General features: G+C 40.7%; 1 protein-coding gene across 3 annotated transcripts in view; it reads right to left on the bottom strand.

Moving 5' to 3' along the window:
- Positions 1 to 22755, bottom strand: part of SLC24A2 (solute carrier family 24 member 2) — a 276357-nt gene that overhangs the window by 64724 nt on the left and 188878 nt on the right. For 2 of the 3 annotated variants that reach the window (XM_024930150.4, XM_024930151.4), the window contains exon 5: positions 18663 to 18713. The exons of the other annotated variant lie outside the window; for it this stretch is intronic. In XM_024930150.4, the coding sequence (XP_024785918.1) occupies positions 18663 to 18713 (51 nt within the window). The remainder of the gene's footprint in view (positions 1 to 18662; positions 18714 to 22755) is intronic. 3 annotated transcript variants of the gene reach the window in all.

The raw sequence follows: 22755 nt of genomic DNA, 5'->3' as shown, positions 1-22755 counted from the left end.
TAAAAAAATTCTCATTTTAAACTGATTATTGCCTAGATTCAGATATAATGAGTATCTCAAAACACCACAACCTCTACAGTTTTCCCACGATGTATTTTTTTTCCGGCTGTGTTCTCTAGCAGCATATTAACAGGGGATCTCATTCTACTTTTTTATTTAGAACCAAACCAAACAAATATGTTTCTCCTGGAGAGCTTCTTTTCCTAGGATAAAGCATGGCAGATTGGCACCCACTGCCCACCTCCATGGTTTGGAATCATGGCGTGTGGTCATAGTGATGACTTGTGTGACTGGCTGGGAGTGACAGCACCTGTAAACTAGAGTCAGATCAATGGACTCCAATGGTGAAAATGACATGAGCTGTGACCCTTTCTGCTCACGGCTCCATTAGTCACAAGCCTGGTCTCTTTGCCACAACAAAGGCAATCTCTAGGCCATAAGTACCTTAGTCTAGGCAATGAATGTGCACCACTGAGTACACTCTCAAAAGAAGTAGGAAAGAAAATATTTCATGCAGAAAAGGAGGTTGGTGTGTGGCTTGGGCTTCCTAAGGAGTGAGAAAGAAGGATGAGGTGATAGGCACGACTCCATCCATGAGGAATGTTGAAGGTCAGCATTAGATTCACCACCCTGGAAGGTAGCTTGAATTTGGTTGTTTCTATTTAATTTCCAAGGGAAACTCTGGGAAGAAAAAGGGAAAAGAAATCCTGGAGACTAGGAAAAGGAGGTGGTAAAGAAGAACAAGAAAAGAAAGAAAAAAGAGAGAAAAAGAAATGCAAGGATGGAGGAGGCAGGCAGGGGCTATGATTGCCTGAAGGTTTTCCAGGCTGTGTGGATGCAAGATACTTTCCTGGCTGCCAAACCTAGTCTTATTTGAGGACTAGATAAACTGATAATAAGAGTGAGCTTGAGTACTCTGCAGTCCTCAGCCTAAAGAGGAGTTACTTTTTGCAGAAGACAACTCCAAAAGTCCCAAATCATCTGGTTTTCCACCCAGAAGAGGAAAAAAGGAGGTTCTGAAACTTTATTGGAGATGATGCTTCTTCTAATAAAACCATCCCATCATGGTCTCAGGGTTATTGTTTGAACTCAGAACATCCTGCCACTCTAAGAAATATAGATGATCAATATTTGCTATTGGAAAATTATCTGTAAGATAATAATAAAGCAGGAAAGCATTCAGAAGCGGCAACAAATAGGTCTGTGGAAATAAAACCTAAAATAACTCAACTCAAATAATGTCCTAAAATCATGAATCATGACACAGAAAATATTGGATAGAAACAAGCTAATGACATATCACTTGTGGTTACAAGAATCTTTTCAGAGTTTAGGTGTGTGCCAGAGAGAAATGATAATAAAAGGGACCCAAAAGCCTGGAAGGGGAGCCATGCCCTCTGCCAGGAAGCATCTTTCAGAATAGTGTTGGCCACTGGCACTCATGGGCTGGTTTTCCCCAAATCTCCAAGGAAAATCTAGGAGAACAGGGTAGGAGATAACCCTAGAATTGGAATTTTATAGGTTCTCAAATATCTTACAGGCCAGTGAGACTGCATGTTACTCTTTTCCCACTGCAGCAGCACCTCAGGTTTTCTGTGCTATTGAACAGTAAGAGGGATTAGCGTTATTTGTGTCCTCTTGCTGCCTTAGGGGCAGCAAGCCAAAGCAGCAAGGCTGCTTGGGAGCTGTCTTCTCCACAGACCTCTTCAACTTCTGCAACTCAACCTCCCTCCTAGATGATTCTTTGTCGCAACTCATATGACCTGGCAGCCATTCCACATCCTAAGTGCTGACAATGGCTGCTCCATAGGCTAGAAGGATTTTCCGTTAAAGATTAGTTTCTAGAAAGGCTGCAGTTGAGGGCCCACCTTCAGAATGTGGCACACATGTGTAATCCTTCAGGGTGGTGGGGCAGAGCCTGACAAACCAGATTCGCTGATTCCAGCCCACTGGATACGCCTGAGATCATCACAGGGCACCTTCTGAGAAATGCTGTGAGGATGAGGCTAACAGGATATATGTGAGCATGAAGGACCTGGGGCAGAAGCCAGCAGAGAACCTGTGATTTTTGAAGTGATCCTCTCTGCCTTGGGGTAGGAAGACATGGCATTTTCAGGATCTGTTCATTCCCAAGTCACAAACTGTGAAGAACAGCAAACAAGGTGTGTGTGTCGGGACAGCACAATTTCATGCTTAAATGGAGGTTAAATGGATGTGATTGAGAGGTAGGTAGATCTGAGTTCAAGCCCTAGCTCTCTCACTGTCTCTGCTGGGTGATTTGTGGTGAGTTTCTAAATATTTCTGTGCTTTAGTTTTCCCATCTGTTAAGTAGGGATTCTAGTGGTATTGGCTGATCTGTTAAGTAGGGATTCCAGTGGTATTGGTAGAGTTACTACTGACATACGATGTCCATACATGTCCTGTACTCACTTGGGGAAGAGGGGCTCATTTTCTGCCTGTCATCCAGGGAAGGGCTGAGCTGCAGGGGTCTTCTGTGAGAAAATATGTGTAAAGGGCTTATCACATTGTGTGGCATTGAAAGAACTCTGTAAGTAAGAGGAAAAAGAGAATCAAACAGAATCTAAGGGTGATGTAGTCCTGAGTTGCTGTAGGAGAATTGTTGCCATCCTCTCTTCTCTCAATCCACACAGGCCGAGCTGGAGAATCAGCCACATTCAGACCCAGGAGTTTAAGCATACAGGGCCTTGTTGGACTGGTGTTCAAGTTTCAGTGAATCCCCCAAAACTTGATTAGAAAAAGGATCATTTTAGATCTTTCTGCAATTGAGAAGGTCAAGGTGATAGAGCTGGCTTTCTGGGCTTAAAAGTTGATACCTCTGCAATCTTAAAATGGGGACATGATGATCAGCTTTCCCTCATCACCTGCAGGGCCAAAATTCAGACCAAGGGACTACTGCTGCAGCAAAATGGATTTGCTCAAAAGAACCTCATGAAGCACCAGGTTCTTAACCCCTCTCCACCTCAGGCCCAGAATAAGTAAGATGGAGCTAAGAAGAGCATCCAGCTAAAACAGACCTTGGAAGGTCCAATGGGTTAATACCCATTGCATGTTTCAATGGCCTCTGATAAACAGCAAGTGCTTAGGAACTGCTATTCAGAAAGGGTTGCTATTATTATGGAAGTAGATGACAGGAAATTCTTCTCCTAAATTACTGAAAAGAAGATTGATATTTAAAATAGAATTGATGCCTAGCACCTGCAGGTGCAGACCTTGGTGGTAAAGGGATTGCTCAGATATTTCAGGCACAGATTCCAAATTGCCATAAAGGGTGGCATAGAGGAACGAATCTAAGAAATGATTGTGTAACACTGTGCCTGCCAAAAAAGAATTATGATATTTTTGAGTACTTTTCAAGGTGAGAGAAGGAGTTATTTTTAACATGTTTCAAGGCAACTTTAAAAAACATACTCTCTTGTGGTCTAAACCCTTAAAGTGTTGTACTTTTACATAGCTACAGATATTTGTATAGTTAAAAATCTCAGAAATAGCAAACTGCTCAAATCGTGAGGCACCTACGTCAAAACCTAGTATATAATTTTAATATAGTTTAGCTTGGTCTGAAATTTGCAAAAGAGTACCAGCTGAGTGTCCTCAGAGGAGTGTATGTTGAGGGGGTGGTAGGGAAGTGCGGAAGTAAAAGATCCAAGCATAAGAGCCGAATGTGAATTTCGAAAAACAACCAGCAATCAAAATCCTTGACCAGATCATTCTGACATAAAACAGAAGCTTCATGCTGCATGGAAAAACAACGTTTGGAGGGTCTGTTCACTCAAAGGAAATGAATTTTGTTTCTCTTCTGCTGTTAATTAAAACAGCCCCTTGGAAATTCCCTCCCTCCCATCTTTCCCACCAAGTCTATAATAGGCAGGGTTACTGGGGTGGTGATCAGATTAACTTCCAGCTGCTACAGAACATTCTAAGCATCTGCAACACAGAAACAACGATGGGACAAAAGAGAGAAAAAGATTCAAAGAGAGTGGCCACACACACCTCGGTGAACAGACCATGGCTTGGGAGAAGAAAGGAAAAAATAACACAGGAGGAAAAACTAGAAATCAGCCTTTTAAAATCTATTTTTGTGTTTTCGGTTCTGCCTTTCTTGTCTCTTTCTTTGAAGTTTATGGCTTGGCAGGTAGCTTAAAAAGCAAAAGTGTGTCTGAACTTTCCTCCCATTTATTCCTTTCCTTTTTTTTCTGGAAGCAGAGACTTAAGTTAGGCAGAGACTTAAGTTAAGCCTTCATCACTCTCAGAAGGCTTGCAACAGAACTGGTGTGGCATCGTGAAGTTATCCTGGGCTCCCCTGTTTCTCTCACACCCCACATGCCATCTACCAGCAAATCTGGTGTCTCTATTTAAAAAATTTTTCAGAATCTGACCACTTCTTCCTTCCACCCCTTTCCCACTCCCCACTCCGCACGCCCACCCAACCAGCACCAAGTCACACAGGAATAATTCTGCTGGTCTGAGTCTCCCCCTTCTACCCTTCCCTCTCCGCCCCAGCCAGTCTCATCCCAGCATCTTTAGTGATCAGTAAAACAGAACATGGCACTTACTTCTCTGCAAAATCCTGCAGTGGGTCCCTAGGTCAAAGTGAAAGCCAAAGTCTTACTGATTCTGTCCAGTGAAACTCATCCTGACTGCCCTGATCTTGTACGCTACCCCTCTCCTCTCTCACTGCTCCAGCCACGCTGGTCTCTTTGCTGTTTCTTGAAAACGCTGTGCACAATCTCACCTCTGTGCCATGGCATTGTCTGGCCGCTCTACCTGGAGTATTCTTCCCCAAGAGGTCCACAGAGCTTGTTCAAATGTCACCTCATTGAGGCTTGTCTGAGCAGCCTATTGAAATCTATAGCTTCTCTCTCCAGCATTTCTTATCCCAGGTTTATTTTCTCTAAAGTAGTTATCACCGTCTAATATACTATATCATTATGACTATAGATTATTTGGTGCTTTCCACTGGCAGCAGACAAGCTTCAAAAGGGCAAGGTTTTTCACTGGTTTTGTTCACTGGTATATCTCCAGTATCAGATTGGGTGCAACAAATCCTTGTGTTCATGGTTTCTAGGCAAGTAGATGAGGTTATGACTCTGTGATGTGCTTCCTGTACGCCAATGACCCTCCAAGCCCACGGCCCCAGTGGAACTGAGTGTCTACCTATGGGGCCCCAGGAACTTTCTAGAGGTAAGTAGGAGAAAAATGGGGTGTACCAGGTGTTTATACTCCAGTGGTGGAAGGCAGGGGAGACACATCAGTTGTCCCCCTCTGCACATCTCCAAGGTCAATAAGGTGCATGTGCAAAGGAGCCCTTTCCACAGGACAGAAGGTTAGGTGAACATCATAAAGATCAGGGCAGGGAAAGCTGGGCCTTGGCTCCTCATTTTTTTTATTAAGCTGCCCCTCATTCATCAAGGCCTAACTCAATGTCCAACCTGAAGGTTTCTCTGCACACACCCCTCTTTTCGAAGTGGAAACCCAACATTCTCATGGCACTTTGTACATGTTACAGTCCTTATTCCAGCTTGCTGCCCACATGCCTGCTTTCCCCAGCAGAGAGCAGTCTTCTCTGGGAAAGGGATCTTCCCTCTGCCATCTTTAGTATCCCTCGACAAGTGTCCTATAATCATGCCTCACCCATCACAGGCCTACACTGTCTTATAGTGAAGCTCTCGCTATGATCAGCTCCTCTGGGAAGTCAAGCTTCCTTTCAAGTTAGTACAAGTCACAAACTAACACACAGCAAATAGTTTAAAAAAACAAAACAAAACAAAAAAACAAAACAAAACAAACAAACAAAAAACAAAAAACTGTGCTATGTACTGGGCTGTATTTGGTGAATAAGACAGATCTGGCTGGTTCCCTTGTAGAGTCCCTAGCCTGAAGTGAGGAAGAGACTTCAGATTTGTGCTCTGATGGATGGTGGAGGCCTTCTTACGAGGGTATGGAGGCCCAGAGAATAATAGTGAAAGTTCCTCCACACGAGATGCCACTTAGCAACTAGAAGAAACAAATCCTCTTTTATTCTACCAACTATCTTACTGGAACAGTTAATTTACCTAATACAGGCAGGCTTAATTTTTATTCTTAAAAGCAAAATTTTTTTATTATTATTATAAGTTTTAGGGTACATGTGCACATTGTGCAGGTTAGTTACATATGTATACATGTGCCATGAAAATTTTAAAGAAATTTTTATTTCTTAAAAATAATAATTTCATCTTAAACAAAACCACCAAAAACAGAATTTTATTTATTCCCAAATCTGTTTTTGAAGTACAACCTCTAAATTATTTTTTTCTAATTTTTGTGAAGCAAGATGCAAACTACTTATTACAGGGCTACACTGATATTAGTAAAAATTAAATTACTCTGTAATAAAGTATTTTGTAAAGTGTCTTTAGTAAATATTTTGTTAATGAACCACATAATAGAGATGATTAACAACATTTAATTATATTAGATTTACAGACACAATCATAGGAGTAGTTTCTGTAATTAATGAGAATATATACATAATTATACCTCAAGTGGTGACCAAACCCATTATACAATGAAATGAGGCAGCGGAATTTCCTTATTAAGAACTTTTTCTCCCCATTTATGTCTGCTTAGCATAAAAAAAGACTTTTTTTCCTCATTTCCTCTACACTTATTAATTGGAATTCTGAAAGTAACACCTGTCTTGTCTCTCTTACTTAGTATTCAATTATTTATTTACATAGTATAAATGTGTGCATATTTCTTTTATTCTGTGGGCCCATTATTTATTCAGTTAATTAAATTGTTCCAGTCTTGACCACTGGGATATTTTTCAGATTGGCTTCTGTGTTCAGTCAACAAGCTTCATCCTTTTCAAAGCATTTCTTTATTTTCTGGCATCACAAGATGTTTCAATATCATTTTGTATGTTTCCTGGTTCAGCACTTGGAAGTAATCAGTTCTCCAGAAGCACTGACTCCTTTTATTGGAAAATGGTATTTAGAAACCAAGATCTGAGAACTATGTGTGCTTATGGCTACTAAGATGTCATTGCTCCTAGCCTTTCTTAGTGGACAGAGCTAAGAAAGATATGCATGTATACTGAATCAGGCATATCTACATCTACATTTATCTCTGTAGCTATAGCTGTCTTTATCTGTTTATGACTTTTGGACTTTAATTGTAATAGAAGTAACTAACATGTTTTTCTAGCAGCTTTGCCCTCCAGTTCCATTTAAACATTTGCTTCATTTGAGAGCCATCCTGATGCGAAGGGTAAATGACAAATCCAATGCTGTCTTTTCATATGGTTACCCACGTGTGCCCATTCAGGCTTTCTTTAATAATGTTCTATAAGAATGACCTTTGTGGCCACCCATAAAGGATGGATCAGCCCAAATGTGAATTTGTTCTACCATCTTTCCTAGCAGGGTCACCTTATCGTTAGAAATATGAACGTGCTTTTGTAATTGGTCTCCCAGTTTTCAATTGCATCTCCTGCATCCTCCTGATTTACTCTTCACAAGGCTTGGAATTCTCCACACTTCTTATCTGTCTTATTTCTTTTTAAGAAACGTAAGGAATTTGTCTTATTCCTTTTCAAGACTCTGCTTTAGGCATCTCATCCTTTTGGAAGCCTTCCCTGAGTCCCTCTCCCCCATCATAGCACCTGATACCTATCCTATCACGGCACTTGTCATAGAGCCTCAAAAGAGTTTCACTGATGCTCTCCCCAACTAGCCTGTGGGGCTGTTAAGGATAAGGATGCTGTTCTCCATCTGTGCCCTCAATGCTCACTGCCTAGGCTGGTCCTCACAAGTGTTTGTGAGTATAGCAACATTAACACAAACAACAAAGAATATGACATTAGGGGCTGTGGGTGTGAGAAAGTGCTCAGATTTTTCGCTATATGAAATGATATTCTGTGCTTACCTTCCTTTTTAGGGGTACAGAAAGAAGAAAAGCCTAGAAACACATTGCGGGAAACCTGCCAGACTTTCTGCTTGATTAATGCTGTGGTTAAGTTTCCAAAGACTAATAGTGTTTATAATTAATGTTTATTTTAATACCCCCTCCATTTTTTTTTATAAAAAGATAATCTAATTGAGTTCAGATGTAATTGGCATTTTACAAACCAAAAAAACTCCCAGCAGGTATCAGACTGCAGAATATGATGTTTCAGGAAAAGGGCCAACTTACTGATCGTGGCCGTTTCTGACAGTGCTTGAGAACTGATGTTCTTTATCATTTTAGATCACCTGCTTCATTGTTTTAGGAACTTGATCTTTTGAACATTTCAGTCTCATATATACAGATACAAATGGCTCACACAAAGAAATTCTCAGAGGTTTGCCTTATTCTCAGATTTGGATTTCTGAGCCAGGTAGAGACTGCTAGACAGAAGCTTTAAATGTCTTCTTTTGTTCCCATCCCTGGAACTCTGGATGTCTAAGAGATAAACGAATGAAGAATCACTTTACTAAAAAGGCAGGCCACATATCCTAAGACCTGCCAGCATTTAACCCAACTACCTCCTAATGGACATAAAAATTCTCTTCAGAGTTATTTTGTCAAAGCCCATATTTTGGGTATGTGTCTCTGCAAGTGGGTTGTGACATTATTCATTTGGGGGGAGTTTTGATCTGATTTACTGTATCTGGAAAATAGTAGGTGCTCAAGAAATAGTGTTGAAAGATTATGATGACCTATATATAAAAAACAGAATCAAACAAAATAATTCTTTCTTTTGAGGAACCTATATATTACCCAATCATTTATTTTATTGTAAAGTGGAAGATTTTATATTTGGCTAACATGTATTCAGTAGTTGCCCCTATTTTGTGAACTTATAGCATGTATTGTCCCCTGGGTTTCATATGTCTATGAATTTTCACTTAATCTGAGTTCTTAGTTTATATTTTAACTTTAGTCCTCAACTTTACATTGTAATCTGGTACCTGTAAATCTCATTTGAAACGTGGGTTAGCAGCAGAAGCACTGGCACATGCTGAGAGTCCTTAACTAAAGGCTTAGAGGCCCATGACTAAAATGAGATGATTTGGTTTACTTCAGATCTAATCAAAAGAGAAACTTACCATGCCTAATTGAACATGCCAGCCTCCAAGTATAACAAATTCCCACTTCCCACCTTTTTTTTTAAAGAGCTTCATGGTTGAGGGGAATCATATTATTAATTTATAATAACAGATTCAAGTTTGACTGACGAAGGCAACTTAAATCTTCATCTCTAGAGATGTCAGTAACACACAAAAAGCATCATCCACAATTTGCCTTCTGCTGCCATTTAACACCTTCTACATATGCAATGTGACAAAATCTGCCTTTCTTTGCCAAGTCCAATCTTTCTGCTTTTACTGCTGACAGTTTAGATCATGAAAATAAGATGCAATGAAGTTTGAAAAGCTGGATGTATTCTAATTAGAAGAATTCCTTGGTCCTGGTTTTCACGAAGACTGTGGCTTTACCCACATAGCTGGTTTGGTCTTTCTAACAGACCTGATGCTGGTTGCTAGCTGGTTAGCCTGGTTATGCACACAGACTAGCCTGCTGTCTTCCTGAGATCCAGCCCCAGGGAGATGCTTATAAGAATACATCTCTGAAGCAGTAATGTGGCTAATACTGGTTCAATACAGTTTTTTTTCTTTTTTCTTTTTTTTTTTTCCAGATAAGGCCCAGCCTTACAGAGAACATCTATTCAAGTGCCCAGAAAAATCCTCTGGTTATGAAAGTTTGAACTGTGTGAGTTAAGCCATAAACTTGGGATGAATGAAAGATAGCACGATATTGGAAATGGTGTCTGTGCACAGTAGGGGCTCTCTGCTTTGATAACTGCAAGGTAGAAAGTCAACTTGCAGTGTGCTTCTCAGACTTTCTGTAGGGATAGCAATGATCTTGAGGTATGAAGGGCACACACTGCAGTGGAAATTGGAGATTCTGTGTAGGAAATCGGCCTTGTCATTTAATTTAGAGAGGTCAAATACCTCTACCATAACTGCACTCTGTATTTAACTCAACTCTGGTAAAAACTCAGGTTTCTAAAACAAGTAAATTAGAAGGTAGTTATATTACAAAGGCTTATGTGCTTTGTAATGAAGCCAATCTGAGTCTCTCTTCAAAGGACTTATTTAAATTTGCCATCTGAGGCCCCGCGTGGTGGCTCATGCCTGTAATCCTAGCACATTGGGAGGGTGAGTCAGGTGGATCACTGGAGGTCAGGGATTCAAGACGAGCCTGGTCAACACGGTGAAACCCCGTCTCTACTAAAAATACAAAAATTAGCCAAGCATGGTGGCGCCTGCCTGTAATCCCAGCTACCTGGGAGGCTGAGGCAGGAGAATCGCTGGAACCTGGGAGGCGGAGGTGGCAGTAAGCCAAGACTGCGCTACTGCACTCCAGCCTGGGTGACAGAGTGAGACTCTGTCTCCAAAAAAAAATTTGCTGTCTGAGGCTCTGCAATTCATTGTTAGTGTGAGCATAAATTGGTGCAATTGTTTTGGAGGGCAATTTGACAAATATCTTTCAAATTTTGAAATGTGTATACTCTTTGATCTGGCATTTCTATCTTCAGAAATTTATTTTATATGTATATGTCTTCTACTCAGTAGAATTTGCTCAATGGCCAAAGAGGATACTCATGTAGCATTGTTGTAATAACTAAATAAATCAACAAGAAATGAAAATATCCTAAATGTTCAACAGGGTACTGATTGAACCAACCGTGGAACAGCCATGCAGTGAAATACTAAGCAGTTGTTAAAATGAACGAAGAAAGTCTAAATGTGCTGATGTGGAAAGATCTCCAAGACGCAATTAATAACAAAAGCCAGGGTAGAAAAGAAACTGATAAAAGTGGTCATCTCTAGGGAATGGATGGAATCTGGGGTAGGAAAGAGATTCACTCTTATTGTCTTTCCTTATGTAGTGTTTGCTTTTTTACTTATGTGTGCATGTAATGTTTATATAACAAAAAATAGTTAAAATTAATCCATGATTTAAGATTTCTACTGTGGTAAACGTTTGGATTTGTAACCAAAAGGGAATATATATTTTTTCATCATTTTAAAGGTCTGTTTCACCTATGTAATACACATTAGGAACTATCTAATGTACTATTTGCTATATTTAACCATATTAATAAAGACTTTGGATATGAACTAGATCAAATAATATACAAGCCTTTTATTTCAGATGCTGTGACCTAGGAACCTACCTACCATAGTCTTGGTGGCAGCTTACTCAAAATGCAAGATCAAGTTTTCATAGGGTTTAAGTAGACTGCAGATCAATGTCTATCATTACACTTGATACAGAATCTTGAGCATTGCAAAAGAAGGGGCATCAAAGCATCCATTATCTGAACACTCTTTGGGTGGAGGCTTCCCTGGCTTCTCTAGACAAAGAGACTCACTCCCTTCTGAGGCAGGCCATTCCATCTTTGGATATGTCTGTAGGAGAGGCCTTCCTATGCTGGGCTGAACTCTCTTTCTCTGAATTGAGGAAGGCTGATGTGCTTTCCTGACCAGCTAGACTTAAGAGGGTCCCCAAAACTCCCCTCTCCTGGAAAGACAGACCCTACTTTACCATGGCAAACTGCCCATGGGACCAATTTGAAGAAAGAGGCTGTGGTAACAACTTCTAAAACATTTTCAAATTGTTTCCTAACTACATGCTACATCCTCGTTCACTTTAGCAGAGCTTCCACGTCATTCATCAACTTCCAGACCCTCATATCCAGATGGCCCTGAACGTCCCCAATCTGACTCAATCTCCCACTCCTGCCAACAGTAAATCTCCTAGATCCTTCACCTTTTTTTTCTGAAAATTCTCTTTGTCTTCTTGCTCCTACTGAAACTTGACTATTTCCTGAAGGCCCCTTTTCTCCTGCAGCCCTTGAAAAGTGGCAGCTGCCTGCTCCTCCAAACACCCTGCTCTCCATCCTGCCCTTCCTTATTACTTCTAGCCCACTTTTCCTCCCTCCTTGGGAGTACAAACCAATAACCACCCCTTCTACCCAAGCTGACTTCCTGGTCTCCCTCCATTCATTCCTGAAGATCGTAGAACCTAGCTTATTATTTTCCTCTCTGTCCTTACTTCTGTTCCCATCTGTGATGACTTTTCTTAGGTGAGCCCTGCAACACCTGGCTCCTTACCTTAGTGCCTTCACCTACTCACTCCCAGCTCCTTTTGTCCTCATTCACCCACTCCTGTGGTAAGCCTACACCTCATCACTAGCAATAACTGCACCACTTCCAAAACCCCAATTTGATATTAAGTTTTTGGCAAGTCAAAAAACCCCCAATTTGAAGCATCCCACTTTCTGTCCACCACTCACTTTTCTCTTTCTACTACAAGAAAGTAGTAGACATTCTTTGATGTTACTGGTCAATTCATTGATGCGGTCACCTTTTCACTGCCCTCCTTTAACGTGTTCTTCACTCGGCTCCAGAGACACCATTCTATCCTAGTTTTCTTCCCACCTTTGCTGGGCCTCCCCTTTTTTCCCAGACTCTAGACTTTGGAGTCCCCAGGGCTCAATTCTTGGCCTTCTCTTCTCTATCAATTAGCTAGGTATTATAGTCCAGTTCTGTAGCATTTAAATAACACGTATATTTTATGACCCCCAAATTTACATCTACAGCTCTGCCTGACCTCTATCCCATGCTCCATACTCCTACACCCACCACTTTCTCAACATCTCCATTTGGATGTCTCATAGGCATCTTAAATTTAACATGAGTGCTCAAGCTCCCTCTTATAGCTTGCTCTATTCTCAGTCTTCTCCACCAACACACAGTTATATGAAAGTGAGATGTCCCTGTTGAGAAGAGACTGCAAGTTGCCTATCCAATATCTATTCCATTTTCATTTCCTAATGACATAATGCCTAAATTATTGGGGACAGCAATTCATGCAGTTTAACAAACTACATTTCCAAATTGCCTTGAAACTAGGTAGTCATGTGACTGAGTTTTGAGCAAATTTTACTGAGAGGGTCTTCAGGGAAAGCTCCTTAAAAAGAAGACAAAATATCTAGAGAAAATCACTTTGACCCTTCCTCCTTCCAAGAATACAGACGTGATGGCCAGAGCTCAAGAGCCGCCATCTTGGACCATGAGGTGCCCTTGAGGTTACAAATCATATACTAGGGTGGTGGAGCAGAAGGATGGAAGGAGCCTGGGTCTTGAATTATTGTGGAGCTGCTAGAGCTGCCATGTCTTGTCTGCTACTCGAATTCTTACACTTGAGAGAAAAATAAACTTCCATCTTATTTAAGTCACTGTTAATTTGGATTTTCTGCTATATATAGCTAAAGCTATTTTGCCTGATGTATCAGTGTGTATGACACAATCTCATCCTTTCATGCAAGGATTACAATGTCCTATGAAGGTCACAGATAACAAGAAGGACTTATTTTAAAGTAACATTATTTAGTTGATATATCCTGGGCAATGAAAAACATTGCTGAATGGTATTCCAAAACTTAATTTCTCTTTGAAAATAATTAGACTATTTCACTGCAACTAAGAACATCAAATGATTGGCTAGACAATGTGACCTTAAGATACTTTTGTTTCTTTGAAATAATGGGGGTTTTCAAAACAGCCACATGCCTAATTTAGGACCCCATGATTCATGTAAGACATTATTAGTTTTTCAGCTTGGTAAAGGGGCAGTTGGTTGCCATGAAACAGTAAGCTTAATTTAATTATGGAAAAGGTCTTTATAATTTTTTTGCCCTTGATATCACAACTTTTCTACCATTTTCTCCCTTATACAAATGAACAAGGATTGACTTTTTAAATAGTGGTGAAATTATTTTTCTGGAAATGTCTTTGGTTAAATGGCAGAGAGTTTAGGACAATATAATGGAGACAGCTTTCCCCACATATTGCTTCACTGCAAGATATTAGTTGGGATATCTACCTACCTACCTACCTACCCACCTACCTACCTACCTACCTATCTACCTATCTACCTACATGTCTCTGTGAAACATTTACCTTTGAAGAGCAAAAATTACTAATTCTATATACTGCCATTGGTGGAAAGGTCTTTTCTCCTTTTAATCCATCTGTCCCATCACATAAACTTGCCTACTTTTGAACTAGCATTCTATATTATTATTCAGAATAATTTTAGGAAAAGAGCCACGTTCAATTTATTGAGAATTTTCTAGAGTAAGAATGGTATGAAATTTGGGTATCTGCAGATGAGAAATAAGCTATGCATTATTAACTTTAAAAGTTGGAGATTGCTCTTCCAAAAATATGCAGTATCACTGTATGAGAAGATAAGGTGACTGCTGCCTGTGTAGGGGTAGCTGAAGTTACCAAAAGACATTTTTGTCCCTAGAAACATCTTATTACAGGGGCAAAGTCCCTGGGAGGAGTAAAGCTCACTAATTTATCATGTCTAGCAAAATGTCTCATTCAGAGAAGGTGCTCAGTTATTATTAAGTGAATGTGTTAGTACAGGTGGCAGGTAAGACAGGTTGTCATCTTGGGACACATGAACATGGCAGTGGAGACATCGCCTGCCAGGCACAGTGCTGTGAGCTTTATGAATTCTGCCTGCCCTCACTTCCCAAGATAAGAAAGATGCCTTCCACTGGGCTGTTCCAGCACCTAGGGTCTACTCATCTCATGCCTGTGTCTCCCACAAGGTCATGAGTTCTTTAGGAGAACTGTGTTTAATCTCCTCCGCTCTGCCCCCAATCCAGCACCTGGTACATACTGGCTATTGATGAACAAATTCATGAAAGGATGAATAAAAAAGTAGATAAAATTTGGATTGGCTTGGGGTGGGGAGAGGAGGTTGGGTGTGGCCTTGGGAGCTGCTCCAGTGAGGTTCTAGAGCACCTTAGGGCTGAGGGAGACAGGGGAGGGGGAAAGGGCTCGGAGGGCAAGGAGAAACTTTTCAAACGTCATGATTTTGTCTTGCGTGTGAGAGTAAGTATATTGTTTTATTAAAATAACCTTTTCATGGCACAGTGTTCATGTAGAAAGAAATGCTTTCTTCAATAGCTCATTGTCGTCCACACCACGATGCCCTCATTCTTAGTCTATGGTATCCATCAAGCATTTCTTCCCACTCCCTATGCTGTAGCCAATTCCATCTGCCCCTGTTCCACTCCCCATCTTGTACAACAAGCTGCAGTGGAACCCAAAGGGCGGGGCTTTGGGGGGACACAGTGCTGAGTTCAGGGTCTGCATCACCACTTATCACCTCTGAGTCCCAGAACAAGTTAGTCTGCTTCTCTGAGTCTTAGTTTCCTCATCTAATAAAATAACTCTTTGAGCCTTGGTTTTCTCCTCTTCAATAAAATATACTTTTATGATCATTATGATAGATGATATAGAATATGTATAAGCCCACAGCACTGCACCCAGCAGTGGGAGACACCCAGTGAACGTTGGTGTGCATCTATCCCTTCATCCTTTTCTTAGCCTAGTAGTTCACCCTTCTTTCCTGATTTACCTCATATTTACTAATTCTTTAGGGCCCAGTTTAAAGATCACCTTCTCCACAAAATCTCCTCCCACACCTCACCCGCCCAACTTCCATGGAAAGCAATCTTTCCTCCCCTGTAGCCTGTCATCTTCTGAACACCTGTGGTACTTACCACTTTCTTCCTGGTGTCTCAGTGATTGCCGTGTGTTATTTTTTCCCCCCAGTCTGTAAATTCCATGGGGTCAAATTGCCCACCCTTTACTCTTATTTCCCCAAAGCACCTAGCAGAATAATTTGTACACAATAGGTGCTTAAAAATAATAAGCTGAATATATGTAGCACAATTCTCTATATTTAGAAATCATCTTTCAATTCTTTTTTGGATACAGGGTGGTATATATAATGCATCTTTCCATTTGGTCCACTTAGGGAAAAAACAAAACAAAACCAACCAACCAACCAACCAAACAAACAAAAAAATGACCCAGGCTTCATTGCAAGTCACTGACCTCACACAACATCCAGAGAATTCCCTGGAAACAGTTATAAATAAGGACTTGTCACATGGGCAATCACAACAAAGCCCTGCTCAAAAGCTAGTCACAATTCTAAAATTGTGCAAATGCTTAACTGGAAGGGGTATTTCTCAAAGGCTAGCTAGCTAGTCCACAGTTATTGCCCCAAACATCTTTGTCTTTATTATACTTCCTTAAATTGTACAACATGAAAGTGACATAAATCACATATATTATTCTTATTTTCCAGTGGGAGGGGAGAGGCCCTTGAGAGTTTGAAGAGGCCATGCCTGGCTTCTACCAGATCTGAGGTTACTGAGCTGGCTTTGAGCCTTTTAGATGGAGTACCAGAATTAGGTTTAAGCCAGACTTGGCTTGTCATGGAGGTACCTGTCAAAGGATGCAACTTTACGTGGCTGGATGGACAGCTGCTATTCCAAAATATTCTTTTTCTAGTACTTGAGAGGGATTGCTATGTATTTAGAAAATTTAAAAATCTTTCAGAGGTTCCTGTTCTAGGTGAAGGATTAACTTCAACCAGCGTTTCCACAAAGGTTCCATATCAGAAAGTCTGGGAAACACTGTCTACTCCATCCCTCTTTACAATTTATTATATGCTGCAGTACACAGCAGCATAATGAAAACTCTGAGAAGTCACGTGATAAAGAGACCTATTAAACTTAACTCAGAAGCTCTCCCACTTATTTATGGAATCAGCCTTGCCTTTTTGCTTTTTCTTTTTTTCCTTGTTGTTGAAAAATTCTTAGTGACATCCTATGAAACCAGCATTTCACTTTTAAAATGCTGCCTTTGCAGTTATTACCCATCACTGTAATGGGGATAAATTTTCAGCTAAGAATGGGACACAAAGGGATATGCATGAGGGGATGGGAAAATCAAGAGAAGGATAAAGTATGTTGAGGGTGACCCAGGGAGGGCCCCCAAACACAATTTGACAGTTTTGCTCAGGGCCAGCCATGGTTCTCATTTCATACATGATTTTGACTGTGTTTTCCTGCTTCCAAAGCCCGGTTGTTATCAAGTGATAGAATCAGATTGGAAGTAGAATTTGCATCTTCTTCTTATCTTAAATTGTCTGGTGTAGGGAGGAAAGAAAGGGAATACTTGGACAACATTTGCTCAGATGAATGTGAGAAGAGGAAGGAGAGGAGAAGGGGATGGCAGGGAAACAAAGGTACGTAGGAGGTAGGACATTAATGATAGAAGGTAATGGACAGGATGGAGGAAAGAGAGAAAGTAAAGGGCTTGACAGGTCAGGCGGATGCTAACAAACTCCTCCTCCTAAGCCAAGAATAAAATAATAACCGGGACAGGAGCCTTCCTTAAATGTACAAATAGCTCCGTCTATCCCCTCAGTAGCAGGTACTTATTCCTACATGTAGGGTTCTGCCACTGGACCTCTTGCTGCCCATGGGTCTGCATTTCCCCAAGCTGTTGGTAGGGCCCAGTGTGAGATCCTAGGAGTGGTCTGCTGCTTTAGAAAATATCGTGGTGGTTAATTTAAAGCACAGGGCTAGCAAAAGAGAAGGGCCCAGGTGTTGTGCAAAAGCCAGAGTGGAAGGGGCTGGGAAGGGGCTTCCTCTTGCCCAGGGTTGTCAGATGTTTCACTTCTTGCATGCAAAGCAACTAGGAGATCTTTGGCAAGCTAAGGCCGCTTAGAATATTAGAAGCTGAAAGCAAGATATGCAACACATTTGGGAGTTTCTCTCTCATGCTGAAGAATAAGATGAACTGATTCCTCTATGAGGGTACCTTTCAATTTCTTGTCAGTATCCATGTAAAAGTCATGTAAAAACCTTAAATGTTTTTCATAACTTACAAATATTATATATTATTAAAAAGTCGCAGCATGTATGGGATGAAATAGGGGTTAAGGCAATAGGACAGCTCCCTTTCCAAGAATTCAAAATCTTTACATTGCTGTTCCATGGCAAACCTACATCAGAAAAGAGATTCTTCCTGGGACAAGGCTATGTTCTGGGACAGTGCCTGGAATTCATTAATAAATACATCTTATATAAATCTCTACTCAGAGAAAATGGTTAAAATGATATGCCTATCCTCATGGAGTGGGAACCCTCATGTAGACAATGCTACTGGCTGGAATGGTGGACCCAGCCTCTCAGAGTAATGCTCCTATCTGAAACAACAGGGACTGCAGGGAGACAGGGCATGAGCCTACAGTCCTCCACATCAGAATCAGGTGTCTAGCTGGTTCTGGGTATACAAGTTACTTCAGATCTTTCATTCCTTTGCATAAATCAGAAAACCACCAGAACATACATCCCCCTCTGAAATAAAGGACATATTAGAAAATTATTGGATGAATGTTTCTATATGTTTTGTGAGCATGTGGGGGAAAGTACTGGCGCAGTGGGTATTTGTGTTTACATTACTGACACCATTTCTCTGAGTGTGTTACATAATTATGATGGTTTGAATTGTCTGAATGGAATAACATGATTACCCATGGTATTGCACGTCTCCAATTCCAAATAAACACAATGGCAAAAACTAGACAAAAATGCAGAAAGAATAGTAAGTCACACAATGTCACTGAAGTCATGCAGAGAGGAAAAAAAAGAATAAAAAATGGGCAAGCAACAGACACCATAAATGTAAAAAAGCCAATGCATACAATTCTAAAATCATTCTTACCTTCTTCAGTCATTGTGTCATAATATTTTAGTTTTCCATATGATCCAAGTTCTACAACATCACAGTAAAAGACACAAAGATAAGGAACGAGCTATAATGCAAGAACTTTGTTTTTACACATTTTTAATTAATCAGATTCAGAGTTATACTGTCAAATTTTGCAATCGTAACTATATGGAGATGTGCAAACATGGGCCATGTGGCAGACAGCTTTCACGGCCCATTTTCAGAAATCACTTTAAATATATTATGCTACCGGGGGTAGAGTGTGCCCTGCATTACAGAATAGGGCACAGTTATCTTAACATCCAATGAAACAGAGTATTTGGCAAAGATAACTTCACCCCAGGTCTATTGTAACCCTGTAATTTTTATAGAGGTGACACTCCGAGAGAAAGGGACTGAACAAGGACAACGTCCAGGCTCATGGAAGCTTGCAGACACTGTGATTCCTTGCCACAGAACAGCAGTTCAAGAAGTTTATTTCACAGCTTTTCTCCAACAGAACCATTTCCTAGAGAAAAAGGAAGGCTACCTAGGAAAATCTAACATGAAAAACCACGTTCTAAACTTCCCTTTCTCTTCTTATATTTTAGACAGACAAGACAGAGTGCTCTGGGAGGAAAAAGGAGGCATCTTCCCAGGGAAGACCACCAGCTCAGATAAGTGACAGGGCAGCCACAGCTCCAGGACTAAGGCATTGGTGGCTGCTGTGTAAACAGCAGGAGGCAGGGCAAGGACCATCAGCTCCCCCTCTGTGTACAGATCATCAATGGACTCCCCCTATAATGGAAACCCCTGGCAGAATGTGAGCTGTTTTGAGTGAGCTGTTTTGAGTGAGCTGGTGGGAGTGGCAGCTGCAGTTGAGGGGAGAGAAGGAGTGGGATACACCATTTCTGTTTTCTTCAGTTTTAAAATAGCAACTTTTATCCTTGTTTGTCTGAAAATTCTAGATTGTTTTAAGCAATTTTGTGAGCAGGTTAAAAATATATTTTCTGGTCATAACACCACTCTCCCAATAAACTTCAAGACATTAATTAGACTCAAGAGATAGTTCTGTAGGATTCTGCAGAATGCTCCCATGGCCCATTAACTGGGCCAGCTGCTGGGAATCCTCATATGAATAAACTTAAAATTGATGGGTTTTGTGTGCAAGATGAAGGATCTAGCTTAAAATGCAATAATAAATATTCGTGTATTTCATATTTGTATGATACATCATTTACACATTTTTTCATGTGCCTAGATTTCTATCTAAAATTGTTTTAATACGCCAGCACAAAATTATATCTTGGGGAGAAAAATCACATGTTTATGTTTCTACTAAGAGCTGCCTATTCTGGCTACATTACAAAAGATGCAGGTGCTTCAAAAAGAAATTGAATTTTGTATAAATAGAAAGAAAAATTTTTTCATGACTTCTGGGGATTGCCATCAGTGAAAAAAATATATACATACGTGTATATATATGTATATATATATTCTGGTATTTTAAGAACAGTATTATATATTTGACATTGCACAACTTCAGAATTCTTAAATGACCTAAATACCTTCATAAATATAAAACACATAAATATAAAACATATGTTCATAGTGGCTTCACACATAATATATGTGTTTGCATGTGTGAGTAATCTTGGAGTAGATTAACAAATCACATCAGCCAACTAACTGTTTTGTGACCTCTCTTCCTTTCCTGAGGTAAGCAGTGGAATAAGCAGCTGGCATTCTCTACCATTTGCTCAGCAAACAGAATATGAGTGGCTCTGTGTTTGCAAAGTTGGATGTAAACTATATTCTACACAGTGACAATACACCATTGCATTTTTATGGATCCATTTTTGTAGACGCAAACCTCTGTATGCACACACTTATTTTCACATATCAATCCCAACTGTCAAATATCTGCTTGTGGCAGATGATATTACTCCTCACCTCATCTCTTGCAGAATCAGGTATAAATAAATACATTCATATTGTTTAATTATCATTTTATTTGTACATAGTTGGAATTGGAACTGTTCATATCGGACAAAGCTCACACATTCTCGACAACGTGGCAATGTCTAGATCGCTTCTTAGCTGCTTCCTTGGATATGATGAATGAGACCGAAGAACAAGAACTAGGCAGAACATAACAAAAATGAGGCTAATGATGGTGGAAGAGAAGGAAGAAGAGTAGTGAAAAGCTGAATAACAGCAGGTGTTGTGGCAACTCAAGGCGCACTGAGGAAGCAGTGGAAGGGAATGGTATCTGCCCAAACAAAGAGAACCATGTTTACAGTTTACTGAAGAAAAGTCAGAAAAGAATGGAGATGGAAACCAGCCTGCTAGAATACGGTCTTTAGCACTAACAGCAACAGGATGGTGAGATGGTGAACTCAGCAGCAGCATCCTAAGGAGGATTGGGCAGCATCTCCAGGAGCCACAAGGCCCTCCTCCCTGAAGCAGGGACTCAGGAGGTGCAGAAAGAGAAATGACATGCGACTAGGACAAAAAGCATGCATGCATAAACCAGAGCTCATCATGCACTTGGCTGGGGTCCTACAGCCCATGATGCCTCCTGGAACGTACCCTTGCCCACTGTCTATTGACAGCCTGTGGCAAGACCTAGTCTTGCTGAGAGGACCCGGGAGGCACTCACCGGCATAGGAATGTGGCTTGCAACCAGCACACTCTCCATAATGAATAACTAAGGCACTTTGAACATAATTGGATTAGGATTCAAACTGGGGCTAATCCAAGGTTAGTTTTTTTGGGGATAGGAGGAAAGAAGTAAGGGAGTTCAAGAGTCTATTAGTTAACATTATCTAGCACTGTTCGCTGTATCAGTGAAGCAAGAGGCAGCTAGGATTGGAAGAGCCATACATCACCTGTGAATGTCATTCTGGGTACCACCTGGTGCCTCTTCTCTATAACATTTCTCTAAGAAGCCACACAGATGGAGAAGAAATTCCAGAACCCTGTGGTCGGTGTTTGAGATGAGCCTGTAATCCGATTGTAAATGCTGCCCATTACGAGAATCACACTTGCTTTCATGCCACCGTGGTGGAGCCCACGTTACTGAGATGTGATGATCCCATGACCAATTTTCTCCCTTATGTATATTACTACCCCTCTAATTCTGTATCACACTAGCCAAAAGAGTGACTTTTTGTTTTGTTTTAAACTTTACTTTGGGGAGGAATGAAAGTTGCCCATTAGATGTAACAACTCCCAATTGTCTCACAGGGACAGATCTCGATTATGGAAAATATGGTGAAAGTCCTGAAAGGTAGGTTACAATCACAGAGGGAGATCTGAATATAATTATGTAGGAATTATCATCCTCGAACAGTGAACAATAATGTGTGGTCATTACTGTGGATCATGCAGATGGTTCATAATGAAATGCCCAACCAAGTCCCCAGATTCTGCAACTTCTTATAAATTTGCCACTTCATTTTCAGCCTTGCTTCTCTGTGGTGTTGCTTAGCAATATCAGTGGTTACTGATTTCTGTCTTGTGAGGAGCTGACTCAGGCCATATTTCACCTTATTTTACATGCTCTGGATGATCAAGCAAGAAAAATGGGACCTAGATGTGCTTTTCTGCTGTTGTCCTTTTGAGGTGGGCTGGGGAGGGGGAGAGCGTAGGATAGAATATGCAGGTTTCTGAAAAGGATTTTTAAAGAAAAACAATAAGCAACCTAGACAAGAAAATCAACCCAAAACAATCTGCCTTTTATGAGTATTGTTTTGAGAAGTGAAGCCAGCTGGACTTCCTGGGTCTAGTGGGGACTTGGAGAACTTTTCTGTCTAGCAAGAGGATTGTAAAACGCACCAATCAGCACTCTGTAGCTCCATTGTAAAACGCACCAATCAGCACTCTGTAGCTAGCAAGGGGATTGTAAAACACACCAATCAGTGCTCTGTAGCCAGCAACGAGACTGTAAAATGCACCAATCAGTGCTCTGTAAAATTGCACCAATCAGTGCTCTGTAAAATTGCACCAATCAGTACTCTGTAAAATGCACCAATTAGTGCTCTGTAAAACACACCAATCAGTAGGGTCCTAAAAGTAGCCAGTTGCAGGGAGGATTGAAAAAAGG

The sequence above is a fragment of the Pan paniscus genome, chromosome 11 (genome assembly GCF_029289425.2).
Source record: "Pan paniscus chromosome 11, NHGRI_mPanPan1-v2.0_pri, whole genome shotgun sequence".
In the NCBI taxonomy this organism is placed as follows: domain Eukaryota; kingdom Metazoa; phylum Chordata; class Mammalia; order Primates; family Hominidae; genus Pan; species Pan paniscus.
This window is presented reverse-complemented; position numbering and strand designations above follow the sequence as displayed.